Source organism: Carcharodon carcharias, chromosome 4 (genome assembly GCF_017639515.1).
Source record: "Carcharodon carcharias isolate sCarCar2 chromosome 4, sCarCar2.pri, whole genome shotgun sequence".
In the NCBI taxonomy this organism is placed as follows: domain Eukaryota; kingdom Metazoa; phylum Chordata; class Chondrichthyes; order Lamniformes; family Lamnidae; genus Carcharodon; species Carcharodon carcharias.
In genome coordinates this window covers 34187425-34211294 of record NC_054470.1, presented here as the reverse complement: position 1 = coordinate 34211294, position 23870 = coordinate 34187425, and the positions used below count along the sequence as shown (strand labels likewise).

The window sequence follows — 23870 nt, the reverse complement described above, 5'->3', positions numbered from 1 at the left end:
CATAAGCTTCAGAATCATAATGCAGAGCTTGAGGAGAAGAACTGTCAGGCCAAAGACCAGTTGCAGCTTGCTGGTTTAACTCTGAAGAAGTGGCACAACATTGTAACACCTTAATGATACCATGAATAATGTTTTTGAGAAAAAAAAGCTATAAAAGACCTTTTAAGGTCTTCAGTTCAGTTATAGAACTTGATAGTTTAGACATAAAAGTTGAGAATTAACAAATTGGAAGAGTTGTATTGATATAAAGAAGCACTTTTTTTAAAAAAGGGATTTTCTATTTGAGAAGTTAGGAGCTATATTATGTGCATATGTACATAATTATCCAGGATGCCACATCACTCAGTACTGCACTACAGTCTCTGAACCTACACTAAACAGAGTGACTATTTTGAACTCCTGGGAACCGTACGATATAACAGCAAGCTTCACTCCTAATGAGTAATTAGCTGGCTTGGGGTGGAAATTACAAAGTAACTGAGTTAAACAAGTTCTTTCCAGTTGTCATCCAGATGTAGGTAGTGGCACAGCAACTTTAGCATATCAAGGCTATCAATATTTCAATGCAGTACCAAATGAATGCAATATTATAGTTCCAACAGGCAATAAACGAAATAGAAACCTGCATTCGAGATTCAAGTATTATACATGATTAAAACAATACTCATGGATGTAACATACCAAATTAATACCCCGTCGGAGAATACAGCAACTGTACGGGCGTCATGCGATAGATATACCTGACTATAAATATAGGGAACTGTTGGAAATGTCAAGAATACCATTTACGATATTTTCGAAAACGAGACCGAATGCAAACCTATGACAACATGAGCCACAACTTAATATTTTGCAACATTAACTGCGCCCGTAGTGAATTTTCAGAATTGGATTACTCAAAATATATTGCATTTTAAACCCTTGAAATAAGAGCCTCTGTGGAAACGGAAGAGCCTTGGGTGAATGGCATAGTTTTGCAGGGGTGTGTCTCGATGGCTGATGCAGGCGCACGGTGACGTGCCCTGCTATTCGAATAAGCGCTGGGGCGTTCGAGAGGTTTGTATCCAAACAGCTGCGTTCCGTCGCAGACGGTGCTTTCTACGATAACTCTTCTTCCTACACGGAACGGAGCAAGCAACAACCTCACATCATTATACGGTAGGAATTATTTCTGCGGACGCGTTGCCTTCTGCTTGCTTTTAAAAAAAATGTTCAGTGGCATGTTATAAGCCTGAAATATCGAAACCAGGAAATCCACTTTTGTAGAAAGGGTCTATGTAATGAAAAATGCTGACTGGCGGTCAGTTTGATCAGTGACAGGCCCTGTCTTTCCATTTGGCTAGTGTCCCTCAGTTGCCTCAGCTTTGGTGCACTATGTTGCCACGGTAAAATCTGGAAGTACAGTTTTTTAATTATGTGATTTTATAAAAATCAGTACTAATTAACTAGTATCGGAAAATCCTAACCTGGTTAGACCAAGTTTTACATATGCCAAAATATTTGAACGTACCTTTAGATTTTAAACTACAAATGTATCAAGCCAGAGCAATATGTAAATCAAAATAAGGGAAATTCTTGAACTGGTACTCAAGAAGATTGGACTTGGTTGCTGCTTGCCTACTGCTATCGGTATTATGGTTGTCACTTTAAACCGCACCTTCAATTTAATGTATATTTTTCTGTAACAGTTGAATGCCTGATTCAGATTAGAATAAATGCCTCTGTAATTCTTATTAAAAGCAAATCAGAACATTGTGTTTGCTAATAATATTGATTACTGTGATATTGCATTTTAGGAAAGGTAAGGAATTCCTACTTACCATCAGTTGTTTGTACTTGCATTTACTTAATGATTGTAAGGTAATAAAAGTAATTTCCATCAAATATTTTATTAAACATATTTTTGAAAGATGAATGTTAAAATTTGGCCCGTATAATTGGTATGGAATTTATATGCAAAATTCCAAGCAAAACAAGACAGTTTCCATAAGCAGATTGAATCTCCTATGAACTGAGGCAAGTGAAATTGTGCCAAAGAATTACTGAGCGCTCCTAAACTAAGTATAATGCATTGGAGACCATGTAGGATACTCATTGTTTTCTTGTCCAGTGGACTATTGCTGCTAGCTCAAGATATAGATGTAAAATATATATAGAAGGTACACACAGGAGCAGGTAGTTTGATCCACTCAGTCCATGTCAGTCATTATACTCCACTCAAGTCTGCACCTACTGCTCTTCATGTAACCCTTTCAGCCTTTTATTTCTTTGTTTTCATGTAAGCTAACTAGATAGAACAGTAAGTCATGGATGATACAAACACTTAGAAAACAATAAAAACACAATCAATCTACAAAAGGTTAAAATACCTTCTGTAGATTTTGTTTCTTGCAGTCAACGCAATACGATATTCGCTTTTAGATGAAAGTCTTTCATAAACCTTCAGCAATGCAACATGATATTTGATTCTTATCGAGTCCAAGCATGGATTCCAGAAACTGAACTAAAGATACTGACAAAAGTCTGCAGTATATATTCTGGATCAAAATGTACCTGAATAAAGAATAGTTATACCTAAATCATGATTGAAGAAGCTTATGATAGTTATTTGCATTTATACTAATAAGCTTGCAGGCAGTTACCTCAAGACTTCCTGATGCTTTAAACATAGACATTTTTAACATCTTCCTGTAAGGGCCCAAATGCTAGTTGAGCCATTTAGGAAATAATACATTTAATTATAAACACACAAGTTGACGCCTGTGAAAAATGTAAACTGCGCATGTTTTTGAATCTACAGATATCTACCTGTGATTCAAAGGAGGAGTAATTTGATCAGCATCAAGGACCCTTCCTGAATCCGAGCTAAAGTACTGTTCAAAGAACATGCCTGCAACTTGAGACCAACTGGGTTCCATCCTTAATTGTTTCAAAGGGAAAAGGACTCTCCATTTTAATCCAATCTCCATTTTAACCCAATCTCCCTCTCAATGTTAGCTATTTCTAAAACAAATTTTCAATTTTTTTTTGTTGTATTTAAAATATAATACAGGTGTCTCAAATTGTTGCACTCAGTATGGAAAGTTTGTAGTTTTATAGTGCATGCTGAAAATGTTACAATCCCCTAGGTATTTGAATTTTCACTTACAGATTGGAAAAATTATACAAGATTTTACATTTTAAGACTTTTACCCCAAAAAACACTAATTAGCTACTATCAAGTAGGCAACTTGTTCCTTAAACTGCAGAAAATATCCCTCCTGTGACCCAAAAATCCCCCACCATGTTCTACTTTATGCTGTCCCTTAAGTGGATATTTTTTTCTTCCAGGACCAGTCCTGTTTTCAGGAAGGAATGTAAATAATGTTTGACAACCTCCAAAGTTGAGACATCTCTATATTGCTGGTAATGCTTTCAAATGCAAACTGTCATGTTTTCAACGTGTTTTCCCTAGCCTTTGCCATGATGATTATGTGTAAAAGTGGCTTTGAAACAACCAGTCTTTTCATTCATCAAAATCTTAGATTTGCCTTGGTAAAGCTTTGGTTTTGTTACTCTTGAGCTCTCGAGTATGGAACTCGTGTTTCTTAACCTTCTGTTCTTGCCATGCCATTGCTTCTGGAATGGCCCAGATCCAGTTACATTTTTCACAAGAATTTTGATTATTATGTACTTGCTCTTAGTGATTTAAACTAACTAACCGCTTTAGAAATTTTTACATGATGTATTTTAGTTCTAACAGCCCCATATTATTTGAAAGCAAACTTTCTTCCATTATGCAAATACTAAATGTGTTATCAGTACATGGTAGCATCTAATTCAGCAAACCTAACTATTTATTTTCAAAGAGATGAATTAAGGGATACAGAAGGGGCTAAAGTTCTCATTTGCTTTGCTTGCAGATGTGAGGGAAATGCATAGCTTCTAACACAATATGAAGGTTTTTGGAATTCAAGGTGCTTTTTGCAGACATGCTGATTTTGGTAGTTCAGGTACATGTGGTCAACTTTAATTTGCCTTACCCTGGACAGACCGACACCTCTGTAAACAACTTCAGGAGAAATTAAGAATTCTGATTGATGCTTGCAGGATGTTATCCAGAGTACCTATTTATTATGCAGTGGAGCACTTTGTAGGATCCCTAGTGTGGTGCACCAGATTTAGAATGCAGTATCACACCTAAATACTCCTTCCTAGTAATATCTCATGGCTTGAACTGCGCCATGTACTTTCTTGTAGGTAAGTATGATCAATTTAACAATTACTTTTGAACCTTTTAGCCTTTGATTCTGGAGCAGTAATGACAGAGTACTGGGAGCGTCATTGACCCAAATGCAACCTGTCGTGGTGGGAATCATGGTGGCTGGGCCCACTTAATTGCAGGAGAGGCCCCACCTGGTGGCAGAAAAACTTCCTTGATTAAGTTGAAGGGTGGAAAGAGCTGAAGTGGGATTCCCAGTCACCAGCAGCAGGATGTCAATTAGGCACATTAGGCACATTAATAAGTCAATTGACACCCATTATCCCTGAGGCCAGCACAACTCAGTAGTGGCTCAGGGATTAAATGGGAGTCGCATGGCTTTCCGGCACCTCCTGAAGGCCGCTCAGCAAGCATTGTTGGATTTTTTGCCAGCAGCCTCCCGCAACGGGGTCCTTCGTTATCAGACACTTGATGCCTGAGGGAACTGAATACTATTTTGCCTCCTCTGCAGAGTTGACATGGGTTCCCCACTGGTTGTTCATCCAGTGGGTGAGACCCCTGTTGGGCTGACTAAAGAAATGGGAGGGTAAGAAAAGCATAAGCTCCCTGCACCCCATCCACCCCACCACAACCCCCGTAACTATTTCAGGAGAACAAGAGATATGATTTTTTTTGGGCAGGGGGAGAAAGATATTTTTAGGCAAAGGTAGGCTGAAGTTCAGGGGGCTTTGGTGCGTGAGCAATTGAGATATGATCAACATAAGTGCTTCCACCTTCTCCTTCAGTTATGAGTTGAGTGGAATGCATAGAGAAGTGGGAAGGGCATGAGTTGGAAAGTAATCAAATTTAAGTTCCAGTGGGGAAACAAGGGATTGGATGGCTGATGTGGAAAGAGGACAAAATTGAGATTTAAATAATTGTTGCAAATATTGAAGTTCAGGTTAAAATAAGAGAAAGCAGTGAATATGCTGTAAATTATTGTAATTCCAATACGTTATGTTTTTAAAAAAAGTGATGGGATGCATATATTTTGGAGGTGAAAGTTTTTATTTTGATAGCGGATGAATAATTCATTACGTTCCTTTATGTTTTAGTGATGAACATGCGATCGATCACAAATATAGTCATGTCCACTCAACAAATCATCTTTTCACCTTAACCCTAACGCAGCTAACACCCAAGAAATGCACACCTAAGCTAAGCACACAATTATAGTCTATCTGCTAGCTCTTTAGACTTTTAAACTAGATATGCCTCTTGTGTTTGTCTGAAAGTGAGAAGAGCTCCATTGAATATGCACACATCAATATTGTATAGAAGCCCAAGAGTAGAACAGAAACCCTTGTCATATTTATCTTGTTGGATATGGCTTGACTCTTATTGTAATCTTGTAGACAGTGGATAATGGAAGTAAAACATAATCAAATTATAAATTATGGATTAGCCTTACTAAAACGACTATAGGAAGAAACACTCCAGTAACCTACTCTATTTTTCGGATGTTTTAACCTCCATGTTTTTCCCTTAGTTGTCGAAGTAACAAAGAAAATGACATTTCCTTATTTACTGCTATTATGGCTCACTGAATTCCACGAACTGTCTCCACATAAGTTGCAGTATTGTGATATAAAAAGAATTAATAAATCAGAAACACATTGTTTGGGATATACCTCTGGTACCGTTTGAAGTTGCAAGAGCTAGGAAAATCAAAGTTGGCATCTGTAGTTGGATCAAGCTAATCAAATTAATGCAGTAATTTCTTGAACATCTCCAGATATAAGATCACAATTCACTTAGATGTGTTGCCTTCTTTTGGTTTAACTTCAGGACAAAGCAAGCGAATACGTTAGTGCATTCTTAAAATTGCTTTGCAATCAAAATATTTTGGCACAGCTATAATGCTTTAAGTAACAGCCCTGTTCTGAAGTATTAGCCTAGATACTACATTCAGTTGATAGCAGCCTTTTCTGAGTACAATCATTTCACTAAACATAAGTCACTTTTGCAAACTAGCGGTGGTTAAAAGACCATGACCATGTCACCGTTAGGAAATTTCATCTTTCAATTCTGTTGTGAACAGCATGGCACAACAGAATCCTTGTATAATTGCTCTGAGTGTAATGGGTAATATAGTGATCAACATAGGTTGATGTTTATAAGATTGCAGGTATATTTTTTCAGCTATTATTTGAAACATTTTATATTCATTTAAAAGGAAGGGAAACATCAGTGGTATGTGCAGGCTGATAGTCATTCCTACCACCACGGTACCCCCAAAATTTGCTCTCTGAAGTTTTAAGTCCTATCTGTAGTTCTTTAGGAGAAGCAATACGGTATTGGTAAGTCAATTGCAAAATTACTGAGAAGTAATACAATGAATGGTAGTGCCAGATTATAAAGTGAAATGGGGAGTTAACTAGGGGGCAGTTTTTTATGGTGAAGTTGAACTTCTTTTAAACAATTAGTAAGACTGGAAATCCACACCTGTGGTAGATGATTCAACATTGCCTTAACTTTTTACCTGTATTCCCGAAATCAACCTACACCGTCTCCATTTGTCACAGAAAGTTTCTGAGCATTTATAAACTTGTGCTGGAAATGGTTGTTGGAGTTATAGGTAATTTAGAGAAATGCATTCACCTTTTGCTTTTGTTTCTGTATACTACAAAGAAAGTTAGATTAATTCTTTGGGGAAATCTATGTGGATGCCAGCATGAAGATACCGGGGAGGGAGTATCTTGCTCCTGTCAAGAGGTTTTATCCCAGCTTTTATTTCCCCCTGACTCTGGTTTAAGTGTCTAAACTAGTTTTATCTTCGAGCTTTTGTTGCAAGGAGAAAGGGGAAACAATTATTTTATAGCAGTGAAAAGAATTCAGTGAAGTAGCTTGCCATGTGAAACAAACTCTTCACTTTTAAGTGGATAAATGTTTCCACACAGTATACCAATTCTTGCAGACAAGGATATAGAATCAATTCCGTCTGAAGGGAGTGAGATAATCTCAGCCAGGGCAGCAGAAGGGGAAGCAGAAGCAATTCGATTGTAATACAAGTGGCTGGAGTTTCCTTCCACTGCTGCCACTGGCCATTTTAAAAGTATGACCCTAGTCATCAAAAACTGCATTTATATCACACCTTTAATAAAGGGCCCCAATGTAATTAGCAGGCTATTCAACAGTGCTGGGCAGTTGAGCTTGATTCTCATCTTGTCCTTTTGTAGCTTTGCCGAAGGGGATCATTGATGATTGATTTGGATGGGATTCCCAAATAATATTTCTAATCCAGTGGTGCTGAAGCTGCTTGAGGACTCCTGTTGCTGCGTTAGCTGAGATGATCTCTCTCACTACAGACGGGATTGATTCTGGATCCTTGTCTGCAAGAGCTGGCATGCTGTGCAAAATAATTATCCACTTAAAAAATGAAGAGTTCATTTCACCTGGCAAGCTGCTTGATTGAAATTTTTAATTGCAGTAAAATATTGTTTTCCCATTCTCCTTGCAATAAATACTTGAGGATAAGACCACTTTAGACCCTTAAACCAGAGTCAAGGGAAAATAAAAAAACTGGATATACCTCTTGAAAGAAGCTCTGTGGGCATATTTCTGTTCAAGGTACTCCCTCCTCAGGTTGTTTTTAAGAAAGTACAACCATAAATATTTCTACTACATGATTGATGATTTCCTGGTATCCTGAGGACCCTGGGGACCCTCCATTTCAGATTTCTGATTCCTCAGAAATATACATTAAGTCTGATACATGGAGGAACCACGTGGCTACTCCATTGATTTCTATTGGGATCAGCAGGTTGAACCACTCTTAGGAGACTAGCCAGAGCCATGTGATTGACCAACTGACGCATACTACTGCATACTTGACTAGTCTGAATTGATGTACAGGCTGATCTGGAACACTGGCACCTGTTAATGGGTGCAGCTATTCAAAGATCCATGTGACTGCAAATTGATATCACTGGATTGATTAAGAATAGAAGGAGACTTTAAGTGTTGTGTCAGAAAAATGACCAATATTTCAGATAATGGATATTCATTGCTTTATCTATTATTAAATACTTTAAAGAGAGGATTATATGAGGGAAACAAAGCACTTCCTAAAAGTATCCTTCATAAAATTTACTTCCCTTTTAAGCACCTGTCTCCAGGAGCTCTCCCAGTTCTTCTAGATGTCAATTATCTGTTAATGATTTTTTATTAAGCTCCATTCTGAAAGAGAGAGAGACAGTGTAAGCCATGATAGTCTTTTAGTGTTAATGAGCAACTATATTGCAGAATCTTGGTTGTAATACTTGTCAGCAATCAGTTGCATTAATAATATATGTTGCATTCATTAGACTTTACTCACAGTTCCCAATGAGCTATAATATAATGGGACTTGTGCACATCAAGCTGCTCATGACTGAAGCAGTGCCCTGAAGTGTGAGCATGTTGTACCAAAGAGTATCAGGCCAACAAGCTCAGTAGCTGAATTGCCGATTATAAGCACAGTTGTAGAAACTCCCACCACACCGAGGAAACCAGGCATATCAGCCATTAAAAATGGTAGAGGAGAGATAATACAGAGAGGACTGTTCATTTAGTCACTTTCCAACATTTTCTTTCAAGTGACCAAGTGTGACATTAGCAGTGATTTGGAAACAAGCTGTCAACTTTACCTTCTGGAAAGTAGACAGTGAAAGGAATAGATCAGGAGGAGAGCACTTGAAAAACAATGTACATATCCTCAAAAAAGTTATCTTTGTTTTTAAAGAAAACTTTAAAACAGTCTTAAAGAAATTATATCTTAATTTTATGAAAATGTTTTCATTTCAGCATGTTTGAAATGGCAAAGTGAAAGAGGAATTTAAGCCAAAATGAACAAAGTCAAAGTGTCAACAGAAAAAGGGTGAGTAGAGGAAAGACAGACTGATAGTTTTAATGGCATGAAAAGTTAGTTTAATTTGTGCAACTTGCTTTGTTCTTGTCGTGCTTCTGTACTTAAAACTACAGACGTAAGGATTGTTTACACATACCTGTTCTAGTGTCAGAATTCTTCTTGGGAATATTACGATCATGGGAACAGGAGTAGGCCCCTCAGCCTTTCAAGCCTGTTCCACCATTCATTTACATCGTGGCTGATCTGTACCTCAACTCTGTTCGCCTTTTGCTCTACATACCTTGATCCCAATGTGCAACAATCTATAGAAGCAGCATTCGTAGACACACTCCTGTCTACAATGCTAATGGCCCCCTCAAAAAAAAACTAAATTAACCAAACATGAACTATCTTTCAACACCTCCCACAAAGCAAAAACCCAGATTGGGTATGGTGGGAATGGCAATTACAATTTACATGAGACAATAAATTGTAATATTCTAATGCCCCTATGAAGCTTTGAGAACATTTTATGCTGAATATACATGAAAATTCAAATGTTCATGAAGCTTGAAAAAAAATTGTGTATTTAATTTCATTTGATATTTAACGTTACTTTTTACAGTTGCAAGTTGTAATTTATTAAAGTTCTTAATAGTGAGAAAACCTGAACTATAAAGGAACAAAGGGATATGGGTGTTCATGTACACAAAATACCAAAAGCTATTGCACAAGTACCAAAAGTAATCAGAGGCTGGCCTTTATCTCAAGGGGATTAGAATATCAAGAGAAGGAAGTAATGCTCCAGTTGTTTTGCTTGGCAGGAGTATTTGGGCCTTGGATGATGAGAAGGGTGAAATTAAAATGGTAGATGTTGCATTTTCTGTGCTAGCATGGAAAGGCGCATAGGAAGGGGAGTGGGTAAGGAGAGTGGACAAGGGTGTTGCAGAGTGAATGGTCCCTTTGTAGTGTTGAAAGGAGAGGGGAAGATGTGTTTGGCGGTGATGGCAAAAATGGTATAGGAGGATTTGTCTAATGTGGAGACTGGTGAGGTAAGAGGACAGGAGCAACCCTTCAAATGGTTCTGGGAGGGGAGGGGTGAGGTCAGATGTGTGGGATATCTGATACAATCGAGGGGCCTGTCAACCATGGTGCAGAGGCGTCCTTGGTTGAAGAAAAGGGAAGACTTATAAGAATATTGCTGAGAAAGAGACCTATGTTCAAAGTTTTTTGTCATGCACTCATCAGGATAGAAGCAAGAATGTCAAATTTTGAAGGGAACAGCAGCTTATACTGCATGAGAAAAGTGCTGATTGGTTAGCAAGTCAAATCTGGTCAAGGTATTTCCATGGAGAATGCACCAGGGAGCTATTGACCCCCTGTTCTTTTGTTTAATGCAATAAAAGTGCATTGCCTGGATATGTGCCATTTTCCTGCTGAGGTCAGGTCCATGTGTATGAATATGTGAGTCACACTGAGTCTGATAATAAATTGGCGGTTCGTGTAATTTTTAGCACACTTGGGATTGTTCAACAAGTGCCGTCCAATCATGGAGTTGCATCCGGAATAATTTAACATCAATGATTTTTTAGGAAAAGTTCTTGCTTTTTATGAAAAGCACCTTTCATGACTGCATGATGTCCCAAAGCACTTTGCAGGCAATGAAGTATTTTAAAATTTTTTTTTAACATTACTGTAAAATATTGCGCACACACTTTTCGTCCAGCTGTTTCAGTCCAGAGCAGTCTATCTTGCATCTGGTTCCGTGTTAATTATTGAGTTTCAATCTTCCAATTTTTTTGCAGTGTGAGGAGAAATCAATTTTGATGTATTCTGCATTAGAAAGTCTGATATGATGTCCTATCATTTATGGAAGACTGCAGACCGATTTTGTTGAGGTGCAACAGTAATTCCAGTGGATTAGAAGTGACTAAGTCGAGAGGTTTTTTTTTGTTGATTTAGGCAGATTATCAACAATGTGCCTAGTTATAGGTGTAGTGAACACTTTCCATTAAAGGCTAAGATTTACCAAGGAAGGTGATCTAAGATGAGAGGAGCTGGCAAACAATCTGAAGCAATGCTTATTTATGTGAATGTTGTATAAAGTACAGACTGCAGTGCCCTCTGATGATCTTGCTTTCCTTCTGACCATAATTCCATGAGCACTGCTTCCAACTCCATCTAGTTGTCACGATGTGAATGGCAGCTCTCCAATCCTTTTAAGCAAATCTGAGCCATGAACTGAAATCCAAAGCTACTATAAATTTTAGCCACAAACGCTTTGTTTACTTTTATCTAGGGCTTAGCTTGACAGAACCTAATTGCTTTACCGATCAGGGAAGAAGCTTTGGTATTTGATTCCACTCTATTCACTTAGAGATTTGTATTTAATTAACTGCTGCAGCCCATGTGGTATAGGTACACCCACAGTGCTGTTAGGGATGGAGCTCCAGGATTTTGACCCAGCAGCACTGAAGGAACTGTGATTTAGATCCAAGTCAGGATGGTGTGTTGGTTGGAGGGGTACTTGCATGTGGTGGTGTTCCCATGCATCTGCTGTCCTTTTCCTTCTAGGTGTTAGCGATCATCAGAGTGGAAGGTGCTGTCTAATGAGCCTTGGTGAGTTGATGCAGTGCATTTTGTATATGGTGCACAATGCTGCCAATGAGCGTCAGTGGTGGAGGGGGTGGATGGAGTGGATGGTGAAGGGGGTGGATGGGGTTAAAGTCAAGTGGGCTGCTTTGTCCTGAATGGTGTCAAGCTTAGTGTTGTTGGAGCTGCACTCATCCAGGCAAGTGGAAAGTATTCCATCACACTCCTGACTGGTGCCTTGTAGTTGGTGGACAGGCTTTGGGGAGTCAGGAGGCAAGTTACTTTTTTTATTCATTTATGGGATGTGGGGGTCACTTGCTTGGCCAGCATTTATTGCTCTTTCCTAATTGCCCTTGAGAAGGTGTTTGTAAGCTACCTTCTTGAACCGCTGCAGTCCACGTGGTGTTGGTATGGCCACAGCGCTGTTGGGAAGGGAGTTCCAGGATTCTGACCCAGCGACATTGAAGGAACGGCGGTATGTTTTCAAGTCAGGATGGTGAGTGGCTTGGAGGGGAACTTCCAAGTGGTGGTGTTCCGCAGTGTTCTCTGTCTCCAACCTGATCTTGTAGCCACTGTATTTATATGGCTGATCCAGTTCGGTTTCTGATCAATGGTAACCTGTTGATAGTGGGGGATTCAACAATGATAATGCCATTGAATGTCAAAGGGAGATAGTTGGATTCTCTCTTGTTGGAGATGGTCACTAGCACTTGTGTGGTGCTAATATTACTTACCACTTATTAGCCCAAGCCTGAATGTTGTTAAGGCCTTGTCGCATATACAGGCTGCTTCAGTATCTGAGGAGTTGCGAATGTTGCTGAACATTGCACAATCATCATTATGACCTTATGATGGAGGGGAGGTCATTGACAAACCAGCTAAAGATGATTGGGCCTTGGACATTGCCTTGAGGAACTCATGATTGATGTCCAACAACCACAACCATCTTCCTTTGTGCTAGTCATAACTCCAACCAGTGGATGCCATACTCGGTTAAATGTGGCCTTGATGTCATGGTCAGTCACTTTTTTTTAATTCATTCATGGGTTATGGGCATCCCATGGGCATTTATTGCCTATCCCAGAATGTATTTCAGAGTCAACCACATTGCTGGAGTCACATGTAGCCCAGGCCAGGCAAGGACGACAGATTTCCATTAGTGACTAGATGGGTTTTTACTACAGTCGGCAATGCTTTCTTGGTCATTATCAGAGTTATAATTCTAGATTATTATTGAATTCAATTAATAGGAATTCACCAACAATTCAAGGAATTCACCATCTGCCATGGTGGGATTTGAACTCAGGCTTTGCTCTGGGTCTCTGGATTACCAGTCCAGTGATAATATCACTGTGCCACTGCCTCACCTCACCTCTTGAGTTCAGCTCTTTTGTCTGTGTTTGAACCAGGCTATAATGAGGTCATAAGCTGAGTGGCCCTGGCGGAATCCAAACTGAGCGTCAGTGAGCAGGTTATTGCTGATTAAGTGCTGCTTGATAGCACTGTTGACCCATTCCAACAGTTTGATGATCGAGAATAGTCTGATGGGTTGGTAACTGACTGGGTTAGATTTGTTCTAATTTTTGTGGACAGGACATACCAGGGCAGTTTTCCACATTGCCAGGTAGATGCCAGTGTTGTAGCTGTACTGGAACAGCTTGGCTAAGGGGGCAACTAGTTCTGGAGCACAAGTATTCAGTACAATTGCTGGAATGTTGTCAGAGCCCATCTAACGGGGGAGGCTGTGGCATAGTGGTATTTTCACTGGACTGGTATTCCAGAGACCCAGGGTATTGCTCTGGAGACCCAAGTTTGAATCCCACCATGGCAGATGGTGAAATTAGAACATTATTTGCTTTGGGTAGATTGAGGAATTTGATACTGCTGAGAGATTTGGAGGAGTTAGGGTGCAAATTAAAAAGAGAACCTGAAGAGTAATAATCTCTGAGCTGTCACCTTGGCTACATGCTGGTTGGCAGAGGGTAGTACAGTTTAGAAGGTTAAATATGTGGCTGAAGGAGTGGTGTGTGAGACAGGGGCTTTGCTTCATGGGCTACTGGCCCCAGTTCCGTAGAAGGAGGGGGGTGTTCCATTGGGACCAGCTCCACTTAAATCAGTCTGGGACCAGTATCCTGGAATAACAATGGCAGTGGTCAGGGCTTTGAGTTAATAAAGGGGGATGGTCGGAGAATTCAGGAAAGGGGAAATTAAAAAGCAATAAGGGAACTGTCAAGGCTCTAGAGCAGAGCAGCATTTTCAATAAAAATAAGCAGAGTTGGACAGGAAAGGACAGTGAGAGTATTAAAGATAAATAGGGCCTTGCTGACCTAGCTAACATCAAGGAAAGTTATTAAAAAAACGTTAAAGGTAAAAACCCTATATCCGAATGTGTAAAGCATTCACAACAAATTGAAAGTACAGATTGAAATTAATAAGTTTGATCTAATAGCCCTTGCGGAGACAGTTGCAGAATAACCAGTGCTGGGATCTAAATATTCCAGGGTGCTTAACTCCTTTTCCATTTTGCCCATCGAGGAAGGATAACTCTGAAAATAAAAGTTGGGATAAAACAGAGAGTAAGGATCATAGCTTAGAAAATCAAAAGTAGAATCAATTTGGGTGAAGCGAAGAAAAAAAAGCAAGGGGGAGAAAATATTGCTGGGGGCTGTTTATAGGCTCTTCAACAGTAGTTATAGTGTAGGGCAGAGTATAAATCAGGAAATTAGAGGTGGATGTAATGAGATTAATACAGTAATATTAATATTCTTAATATTTATCTGGACTGGGCAAACAAAATTCGCAGTTAAAGTGTGGCAGATGAGTTCATGAAACCTATACAGGTTTTCTAGATTAGTACATCGAAGTTTCAATTAGTGAACAGGCTACTTTGGATTTAGTATTGTCCAGTAGGAGAGAGTTAATTAATAACTTTGTTGCAGTGGGGTTTCTCGGGAAGTGTGATCATAATACGATAGAAATTTTGAGTTTGAAAGTGATTTAGTTAAATCTGAAACTATGGTTTTAAATCTAAATCTTGGACATCCTCTTGGCCCTGCGCCCCTTGTGCCTGCGCCTGGTCTCCCGAAGGTGGCTCCCCTGGAGGCTGATTGTCCAGTCCTGGCCTCCTCCTTATTCTCGCCCTCCCTTCCTCCTCAGAGGAGCTGCCTGCAGTGGAGACGTCAGAACCCGTACCCAGGCTAAATGGAGGCCTCTGGAAAGCTGCAGGCCCGATAAAGATTTCTGACTGCAGAGTGCTGAGCTGAAGCTTCAAACTACATGGACAGAATTTTCTGGGTGACGTGTGGGTGGCGGACCCAGCACGTCAGCGCTTAAAATGGTGCGCGCTGATGTGTGAGCATCCCGACATCGCTGTGCGCCATCGCGATATTTAGCGGGGTGGGCACGCAAGGAAGTGCGCCCGCCATTAATTAAAGGGCTTGTTAAGGCAATCAGCGCCGATTTTGAGCCGCCCATGCGATCTTTGGCTCGGTGCACGGGTGCAACGGGCAGGTGGGTAAGTGATTTTTTTAACAAAACTCATCTATGGGTGGGATATGTGGGCTCAGTGGGGTTGTCAATGTTTTATGTGAAGTGTTTATTGCAGCAAGTGTTTTAAACTTGCCTGTGTGATCTGTGGCAGTTCAGATTGAATGCCAGCAGTTTTCCCTGTACTTTGAAGCTTCAGCTCAGCACTCTGCAGTCAGGAATCTTTATCGGGCCTGCAGCTTTCCGGAGGCCCTCATTTAGCCTGGGTACGGGTTCTGACATCTCCACTGCAGGCAGCTCCTCTGAGGAGGAAGGGAGGGCGAGAATAAGGAGGAGGCCAGGATTGGACAAACAGCCTCCAGGGGAGCCACCTTTGGGAGACCAGGCGCAGGCACAAGGGGTGCAGGGCCAAGAGGTAGTCCAAGGTGGAAGGGGCCGCAGAAGACACCACTATCCTTCTGCCAGGGTATACAGGTGGCGAAGCAGCTACCTCAATATGACTGAGGTGCAGTGCTGAAGGAGGGTCCGACTGTCAAGGGAAATAGTCAACTATATCTGTCAGATGATTGGTCCTGAGATGTCTTCTAACTATGTGGGCGGACACCCCATGCCAGCAGCTCTGATGGTCACAGTTGCCCTCCACTTCTATGCATCTGGGTCCTTCTAGGGCTTGTGGGTGATCTTTGCGGTGTCTCCCAATCAGCTGTCCACGCTTGTGTCAAGCAGGTTACAGACGCTCTGTTCAGATGGGTATTGACCTTCATCCAATTCTGCTGCAACCAGACAAGTCAGGCACAGCAAGCCAGAGGATTCACGGCCATTGCTGGCTTCCCCCGTGTCCAGGGTGCAATAGATTGCACACATGTGGCCATCAAGGCACCAGCAGGTGAGCCCAGTGCCTTTGTCAACAGGAAAGTTTTCCACTCCATGAACGTTCAGATAGTGTGTGATCACAGGATACAGATTCTGCAAGTTTGTGCAAGGCACCCAGGCAGCTCCCACGACGCCTACATCCTCAGACACTCCCAGGTGCCAGGACTCTTCAGTGCTCCGGCTCAACTGGATGGATGGCTGGTGCGTGACAAGGGCTATCTCCTCAGAAGATGGCTCATGACGCCTCTCCGCTATCCAAGAACAGAAGCTGAGGAGCGCTACAATAGGAACCACGCCGCCACAAGGGCTGTGGTGGAGAGAGCCATCGGCCTTCTCAAGATGCGCTTCCGATGTCTAGACCGCTCAGGGGGCGCACTCCAGTACCGCTCAGATCGTGTCTCTGTGATAGTGGTAGCATGCTGTGCTCTGCACCATCTTGAGCTGGAAAGAGGGGACGCATTGGACGATGAAGACCTTGATGCAGTGGATGCGGCTGCACACGATGAATCCAGCAGTGGTTCAGAGGATGAGGAAGCACAGGGCAATGATGAGGGGCAGCATGCCCATCCACAACTACATCAAGGAGGCAGGGACACCTGGGACACTTTAATCCAACAAACCTTCAGCTAGCTCTGCACAAATGGATCTGCAGGACCAGCTTTGCCTGGCGCATCCATACGCGGCACTTAAGTGCTGCATCTTCCACTTCATCAGCTGCAACTAAGGGCTTAATGCATAAACATCAATGTCCAGTCAAACACTTATGATATGTCTGTGAAACAGACAAATACAGCACAAGGGAGACCCTCAAGCCATGGTAACAAATGTGGACTTTATTCCCATTCATCAGATGGTGCCACCAAAAACATAAAATGTTGCTCTGACGTTGACAAAAATAAATTCTCTAATCTAGCGGCAACAGAAACGTACCAGTGAGAAACCCATGGAGTGCCGAACATGCCTTATGCTTACGTTTGCGGGTGCCTCGTCTTGTTGCTGCCCCATCGTTCGGAGTGGCTTGTGAGATAGCCTGTTGACTCTGCTGTCCTGTTGGCCTCGATGGCCTTGGCAGACATCCTCTGGCCTGTGGAGCCTGACTAGCCCCGCCTGGGAGGGAGTGACCAGTTCCAGAACTGGCACGTCCCCTGTTATCGTAGCCTCAACGGATGCAACGGTCACTGGCAGAGAGGCGGAGGAGCTGCTGCTGCCCTCATCTGGAGCGCCCTGAGAGGAGCTCGCAGAGATGACAGGCAGCTGCTACGCCGACACAAGGTCACATTGGACCTCCCTGCTCACCACAGATGGATGGGCACCGAGCTGGGACACTTGGTGCCCAGAACACCTCCCACATTGCCAATGACCACCTGTGGCCATTAGCGCTGTGATGGCTTGCAGGTCCGAGCGTAACCCCATCAGATGCTAATCAATCTGTTGGAAGCCCCTCTCCATGAGAGTCACCAATCTCTCAATGGAGGAAGCCTGATGCTCTGACATGAGGTTCATGCCATCACTGACACTCTGCCTGGATTCCTCCACCACAGAGACCAAATGAAGCACACTCTCATGCAACACTGCCAGATGCTCCCAGTGCACCCGGCCGCTTGCCCAGCCCGACTCAGCATGTGCGTGGTCCCCTGCAGTCCTCCGGCTGCTCGTGCCATTGGCACTCTCTGTCCATGCCATCTCCTCCAGTGATTGTGAAGTGCCCTCTCCACTGTGCCCTGGGACACTAGCCGACGTTATATTCCCCACCGATGTGGGAGTCGCTGCGCTGGTACCTGGCGCGCTGAAGTGATGTGACGCTCGTGCCAATTGACGCCCCTTGGGTGTGGAAGAGGGACTCTGGATGTCCTCCTGGCGGCTATGCGGTGGTGATGCTGAAATTAACAACAAGGACAGTGCATCAGTTAGCATTCAGTCAATAACACAATTCATCCCTTTCCCCCCCCCCCGGGCTCATAATGCACTCAACCTTCAAGAACCTAAGGAGACGATTATTGGTGGGGTGGTAAATAGTCAAGAGGAGGCCCAAACATTACACGTGCATACAGACAGGCTGGTCAGATGGCCTAAGGAATGCCACATGGAATGTTCTGTGGATAAGTGTGCGGTTAAGCACTTGGGCAAGACAAACAAGGTACAGGAATACAGGAGAAATGGTAGGACCATGGAAAGTAAGGACGATTACAGGGACCTTGCTGGGCAGATTCGTTAAGGTAGCAGAACAGGAACATAAGGCGTTTAACAGGGTAAAAGCCAGACTTGCCTTTATTAGACGAGGAATAGAATAGAGGAAAAGGGAGGTCATGTTGCAAGTGCAGAAAAAGCTTTCGAGGCCACATCTACACTTCTGCGTTCATTTGTGACCTGCGCTTCTTGGGAGGGCTGGCATTGGAGTGGAGAGAGTGCGGAGATTCCTGACCTGGATACATGCTGGCTTGGAGAATTGGAGTTATGAGGAAATATTGCATACACTTGTGACATTTGCCATGGAGTACAGGAGATTGACAGGTCACATTATTGACCTTCATACCGCTATGATGGGCATAGGCTTGGTGGACAGAAGGCAACATTTCTCCTTGGCGGAGGGATGACTAACGTGGTGGCATTTATCTAAGTTGAATGCCATGAGGTTGACAGGTGAGGTGCTGAGGACCTTTTGGACAGAGTAATGTGGGATGCACTGGCTGAAAGGGTGGTGGAGGTATAAACCCTCCTAAGATGCAATAAGTATTTGGATGTGCAGCAGCAATGCCATGGCATGTTAGGCCATGGGGATAGTGGTCAGAAATGGGATAAGACGACTTTGGAAGGTGCTAGAGATGCGCATCCTCAAGGTGCCAAAGGACCTTTGTGTATGTCCCACACGTCTGACTGTATCAGTCTGTGAATGAGCAGTGTTGCTGCATTAATGATTGCAGCAATCATCAGTGCTTTGGATGGTGGGAAGACAGAGTGGATGGGACTGTGGGCCTCAAATACCTGACTGCTGCACCCCAGCCTCACCGACCCCTGCCGCACCTGGCTGTTTGGCTCCTTTCCAACTCCATGGCCTCTACTTCGAATTGGGTCAGTGTGTGGAGCATGGCCTGGCCACCACCAGTGCGCAAACGCTTATGGGTGTTGTGCGCAGTTTTCGCCTGCAGAACAGAACACCATTTATTGGGGCTGATCGCTCATGTACTCTGCACATGCACGCCGCACCCCAACCACAGTGGCCCATCTGAGGCTTCCAGTGGCTCTTGTCCACACTACTGGTGATCAGTCACCAAAAGATAGTGCGCTGCTCCCAACCCCCACCCCCAACGGCCACCTTGGACACATTTGGTGTCCATCACTTTCAATAACACATGGGTCTTAGCACCCATGGCAAGGAGGCGCAACTAGGTGCGGCACTGAGGCCAGCAGATGGCTCTTGGCCACGACACCTTGAGGCTCCCCTTCTACCATCTCATCACCGTCAATAAGACATGTTGGAGTTCTGAGTATATGTCTAGCTGCCTCTCCTGCAGGTTGCCCCCAGACTGCTCAAATGTGACAAACACCAAAATATGCTGTGGGAGAACCCATCTTCTCATCAACCACTGAGGCTGATGTAAGCATGGTCACTATCTGTTTGCCCACCCAGCGTGCGCCAAATGCCTAATGCATTAACGACACTAAGACGTGGCAGGGCGGAAGGTGCTCAAAGGCTAAGGCTACCGGCTGGGTTAAATGACCAAGGCCAACATGGTACTCACCCTTCCAGAGCACAACAAATCATTGAAGCGCTTGAGGCACTGGGTCCATGATCGACGGATAGCATCCGTGGAGCTGACCACCTCTGCCACCTCCTGCCAGGCCCCCTTCGTAACGTGACAGGCCCTCCTCCTCCCATCATGGGGAAACAGGACCTCTCGCTGTGCAGCCACCTCCTGAACAATGGCAGCAAGGCAGGCGTCAGAGAAGCGAGGGGTGCATTGCCCTCCTTCTGGCCTATCCTGCAGCCTGCCCTCCTCCTCTGGCCTTCCCTCCAATGGAGCCTGCTGTGCAGACCTCCTGCACCTGGAGCTGGCCATGGTGATAAGCCTGAAGGAGGCTGCCTGGCTTTTCTTTATACAGACTGCCGGTTCCCCATTGGAACTGGCGGTCTGTACACGCCCACCGCAATTTTAAATATCCCGCTCTCCACGAGAGTGTGAAATGCGCTGAGTGGGCCTTAATTGGCCCGCTTGTGCAAAATGGTGACGCAGCCCGCGATTGGATCAGCTCCGCCTGCCCAATGAATGGAAAATTCAGCCCCATAGGTATGAGGGGTGAGTTGGCTACGGTAGACAAGCAATGGCTGACATTTAAAGAATCAATGCATAATTTGCAATTACACATTCTTTTAAGACACAAAAATCCCACAAACAGTGGTTGCACTGTGGTTAACAAGAGGAGTTAGACAGCATTAGATAAAAGAAAGAAGAGTATAATGTTGTCAAAAAAGAGCAGTAACCCTGAGGATTGGGGGCCTTTAGAATTCATCAAAGGAGGACCAAAAAATTGTTAAGGGAAGAAAAGAGAATATGAGAGTAGACTAGCTAGAGGTTTAAAAAGAGATTGGAAATGTTTCTATTGGTATATAAATTTGAAAGAATTAATGAAAGCGAATGTGGGCCCAATAGAGGTAGAAACAGGTGAAATTATAATGTGAAAGAAGGAAATGGCGGAGAGACATTAAACAAATACTTTGCATCAATCTTCACGGTAGATGACACAAAAAAATTCCAGAAGTAATGGGAGATCAAGGGTCTAGCAAGAAAGAGGGACTTTAAGAGATCCATGTAAGTGAAGAAATAGTACTGGAGAAATTAATTGAACTAATGGTGACAAAGCACCTGGGCCCGAGGACGTGCATTCTAGAATTTTAAAAGAAGTAACTGTAGCGAGAGTGGGTGTATTGGTTTTGATCCTCCAGAATTCTTTAAATCCTAGATCAATTCCCAAGGATTGGAAGGTAGCAAACATAACCTTGCCATTTAAGAAAAAAGGAAGAGAGAAAATGGGGAACTACAAGTCCAGTTAGCATAACATCAGTAGTAGACAAAATGCTAGAATCTGTGATTAGGGACGTGGTAAAATGGCACTTAGAAAGTCATAATATGATTAAGCAGAGTCAACACAGATTTATGAAAGGAAAATCATGTTTGGCAATTTCTTTTGAGCTTTTTGAGCCTGTAACTAGTAAGTGGATGTAGTGTATTTGGATTTTCATCTGGTAAGGTGCCACACAAGAGGTATTATGCAAAAGGACTCATGGGTCTGAGGTTAATATATTATCATGGATTGATAATTGGTTAATGAGCAGAAAACAAAGTGGGAAGAAACAACATTTTTGGGTTGGTAGGCTCTAAGTAGCAGGGTACTGCAAGAATCAGTATTTGGGCCTCAGTTATTTACAGTTTAGTCTACTGACTTAGATGAGTGGACTGAGCATAAAGTATCTAAGTTTGCTGATCATACAAACTTAGGTGGGAAAATAAGCTTTGAGGAGAGTGCAAAAAAAGCTACAGTGTGATATTGACAGTTTAGGTGAGTGGACAAGAACATGGTAGATGGAATGCAGTTTTTGAAATGTGGATTTATCTGCTTTGGTAGGTAAAATGACAAAGTGGGACATTTTTGAATGGTGAGAGACTAGAAAATGGTTACATTGACGTTGGTGTCCTTGTGCATGAATCACAAAAACTTAACTGGCAGGCACTTTAAGTAATTAGGGAGGCAAATAGTATGTTAGTTTTTGTTACAAAGGATTTGAAGTACATAGGGACATAGGAAATAGGAGCAGGAGTCGACCATTCAGCTCCTCAAACCTGCTCTGTCATTCAGTTGGATCATGGCTGATCTTCTACATCAACATTACTTCCCCCCGCTATCCCCAAATCCATTGATTACTTTAGAAATCAGTCGACCTCTGTCTTGGATATACTCAATGACTGAGCTGCTCAGCCCTCTGGAGGTAGAAAAGAGTGAAGAAATTCCTCCTCATCTCAGTCCTAAATGGCCAACTTCTTATCCTAAGAATGTGTCCCTTGGTTCTAGACACCCCATCCCCCCCACACTGCCCCCACCACCATTCGGGGGAACACCCTTGCTGCACCTATCCTGTCAAGCCCTGTAAGAATTTTGTATGCTTCAATGAAATCACCTCATTCTTCCAAACTGTAGAGAACACAGGCATAATCTCCTCAGTCTCTCCTCATTGGACAGTCCTGCCATCAGGGACCAGTATGGTGAACCTTCATTGCACTCCTTCCATGGCAAGTATATCCTTCCTTAGGTAAGGAGATCAAAACTGTACACAGTACTCACCAAGGTTCTATACGATTGCAGCGGGACTTCTTTACTCCTGTATTCCAATCCTTTTAAATAGAGGCCAATATACCATTTGCCTTCCTAATTGCTTGCTGCACCTGCATGTTTGCTTTCAATGACTTATGAACAAGGACACCCAAGTCCCTTTGGACATCAACACTTCCCAGTCTCTCACCATTTCAGAACTCCTCTGCATTTCTGTTTTTCCTACCAAAGTGGATAACTTCACGTTTTTCCACAGTATGTTCCATCTGCCATGTCCTTGCCCACTCACTTAGCCTGCCTAAATTCCCTTGAAGCCTCTTTGCATCCTCCTTACGACTCACATTCCCACCTAGTTTTGTGGTATCAGCAAACTTGGAAATATTGCATTTGGTCCCACATCCAAATAATTGAAATAGATTGTGAATAGTTGGGGTCCAAGCAGTGATCATTATGGTACCCCACTATTCACAGCCTGCCAACCTGAGAATGACTCGTTTACTGCTGCTCTGTTTCCTGTCCATTGACCAGTTCTCACTCCAGGCCAATATATTACCCCCAATCCTATGTGCTCGAATTTTGCTTACTAACCTCCTATGGGACCCCATCAAAAGCCTTCTGAAAATCCAAATACAAGCTCCAACAGGTTTATCAAACGTGATTTTCCCTTTCATAAATCCATGTTGGCTCTGCCCAATCCTAGCATTTTTTTTTGCGTTCCATTATTACATCCTCTATAATAAATTCTAGCATTTTTCCTACTACTGATGTCAGGCTGGTGGGTCTGTAGTTCCTTGCTTTCTTTCTCCCCCCTTTTCTTAAATACAGGGATTACATTTGCTACCATTCAAACTGCAGAAACCCTTTCAGAATCTTTAGAATTTTGGAAGATGACCACCAACACATTCATTATCTCTCTGTCTACCTCTTTCAAAACTCTGGGATGTAGATAATCAGGTCCAGGGCATTTATCAACTTTCAGTCCCATTAATTTCTCCAGTGTGACTTTTTTTACTAATAATAATTTCTTTCAGCTCCACACTTTTGCTAGTCTCTTGGTTCTTTAGTATTCCTATGAGGCTTTTTGTATCTTCCTCTGTGAAGACACACAAAGTATTTGCTTAGTTTCTCTGCCATTTCCTTATTCCCCATTATACATTCTACTGTCTTTGCCTTTAGTGGACACACATTTGTTTTTGCTAATCTTTTCCTTTTTACGTATCCATAGTTGCTTTTGCAGTCTGTTTTATGATTCTTGCTAGTTTATTTTCATATTTTATTTTCTCCTCCTTTATCAGTTTCTTGGTCTTCCTTTGTTGAATTCTAAAAAGCTCCAAATCCTCAGGCTTAATTCTTTTTTTGGCAAATTTATAACCCTCTTCCTTTGATCTAATACAATCTTTAACTCCTCGTTAGCCCTGGTTAGATCACCTCTCCTGGTTTTTTGTGCCTCAAAGGAATATAAATTTATTGTAAACCATGTTTTAATTCTTTAAATGCTAGACATTGTTTGTCTACCATCATACCTTT

The 23870-nt window shown here is 42.5% G+C and overlaps 1 protein-coding gene across 8 annotated transcripts in view; it reads left to right on the top strand.

Moving 5' to 3' along the window:
* The window catches only part of agtpbp1 (ATP/GTP binding carboxypeptidase 1), a 330484-nt gene that overhangs the window by 28071 nt on the left and 278543 nt on the right, over positions 1–23870 (top strand). For 4 of the 8 annotated variants that reach the window (XM_041185725.1, XM_041185729.1, XM_041185721.1 and 1 more), the window contains exon 2: positions 9026–9098. The exons of 1 other annotated variant lie outside the window; for it this stretch is intronic. In XM_041185725.1, the coding sequence (XP_041041659.1) occupies positions 9067–9098 (32 nt within the window). In that variant the 5' untranslated portion in view covers positions 9026–9066. Of the gene's footprint in view, positions 1–1044; positions 1159–2800; positions 2871–3330; positions 3406–9025; positions 9099–23870 lie in introns of those variants that run through there. 3 more of the 8 variants (XM_041185727.1, XM_041185723.1, XM_041185722.1) reach the window with 2 other exon arrangements.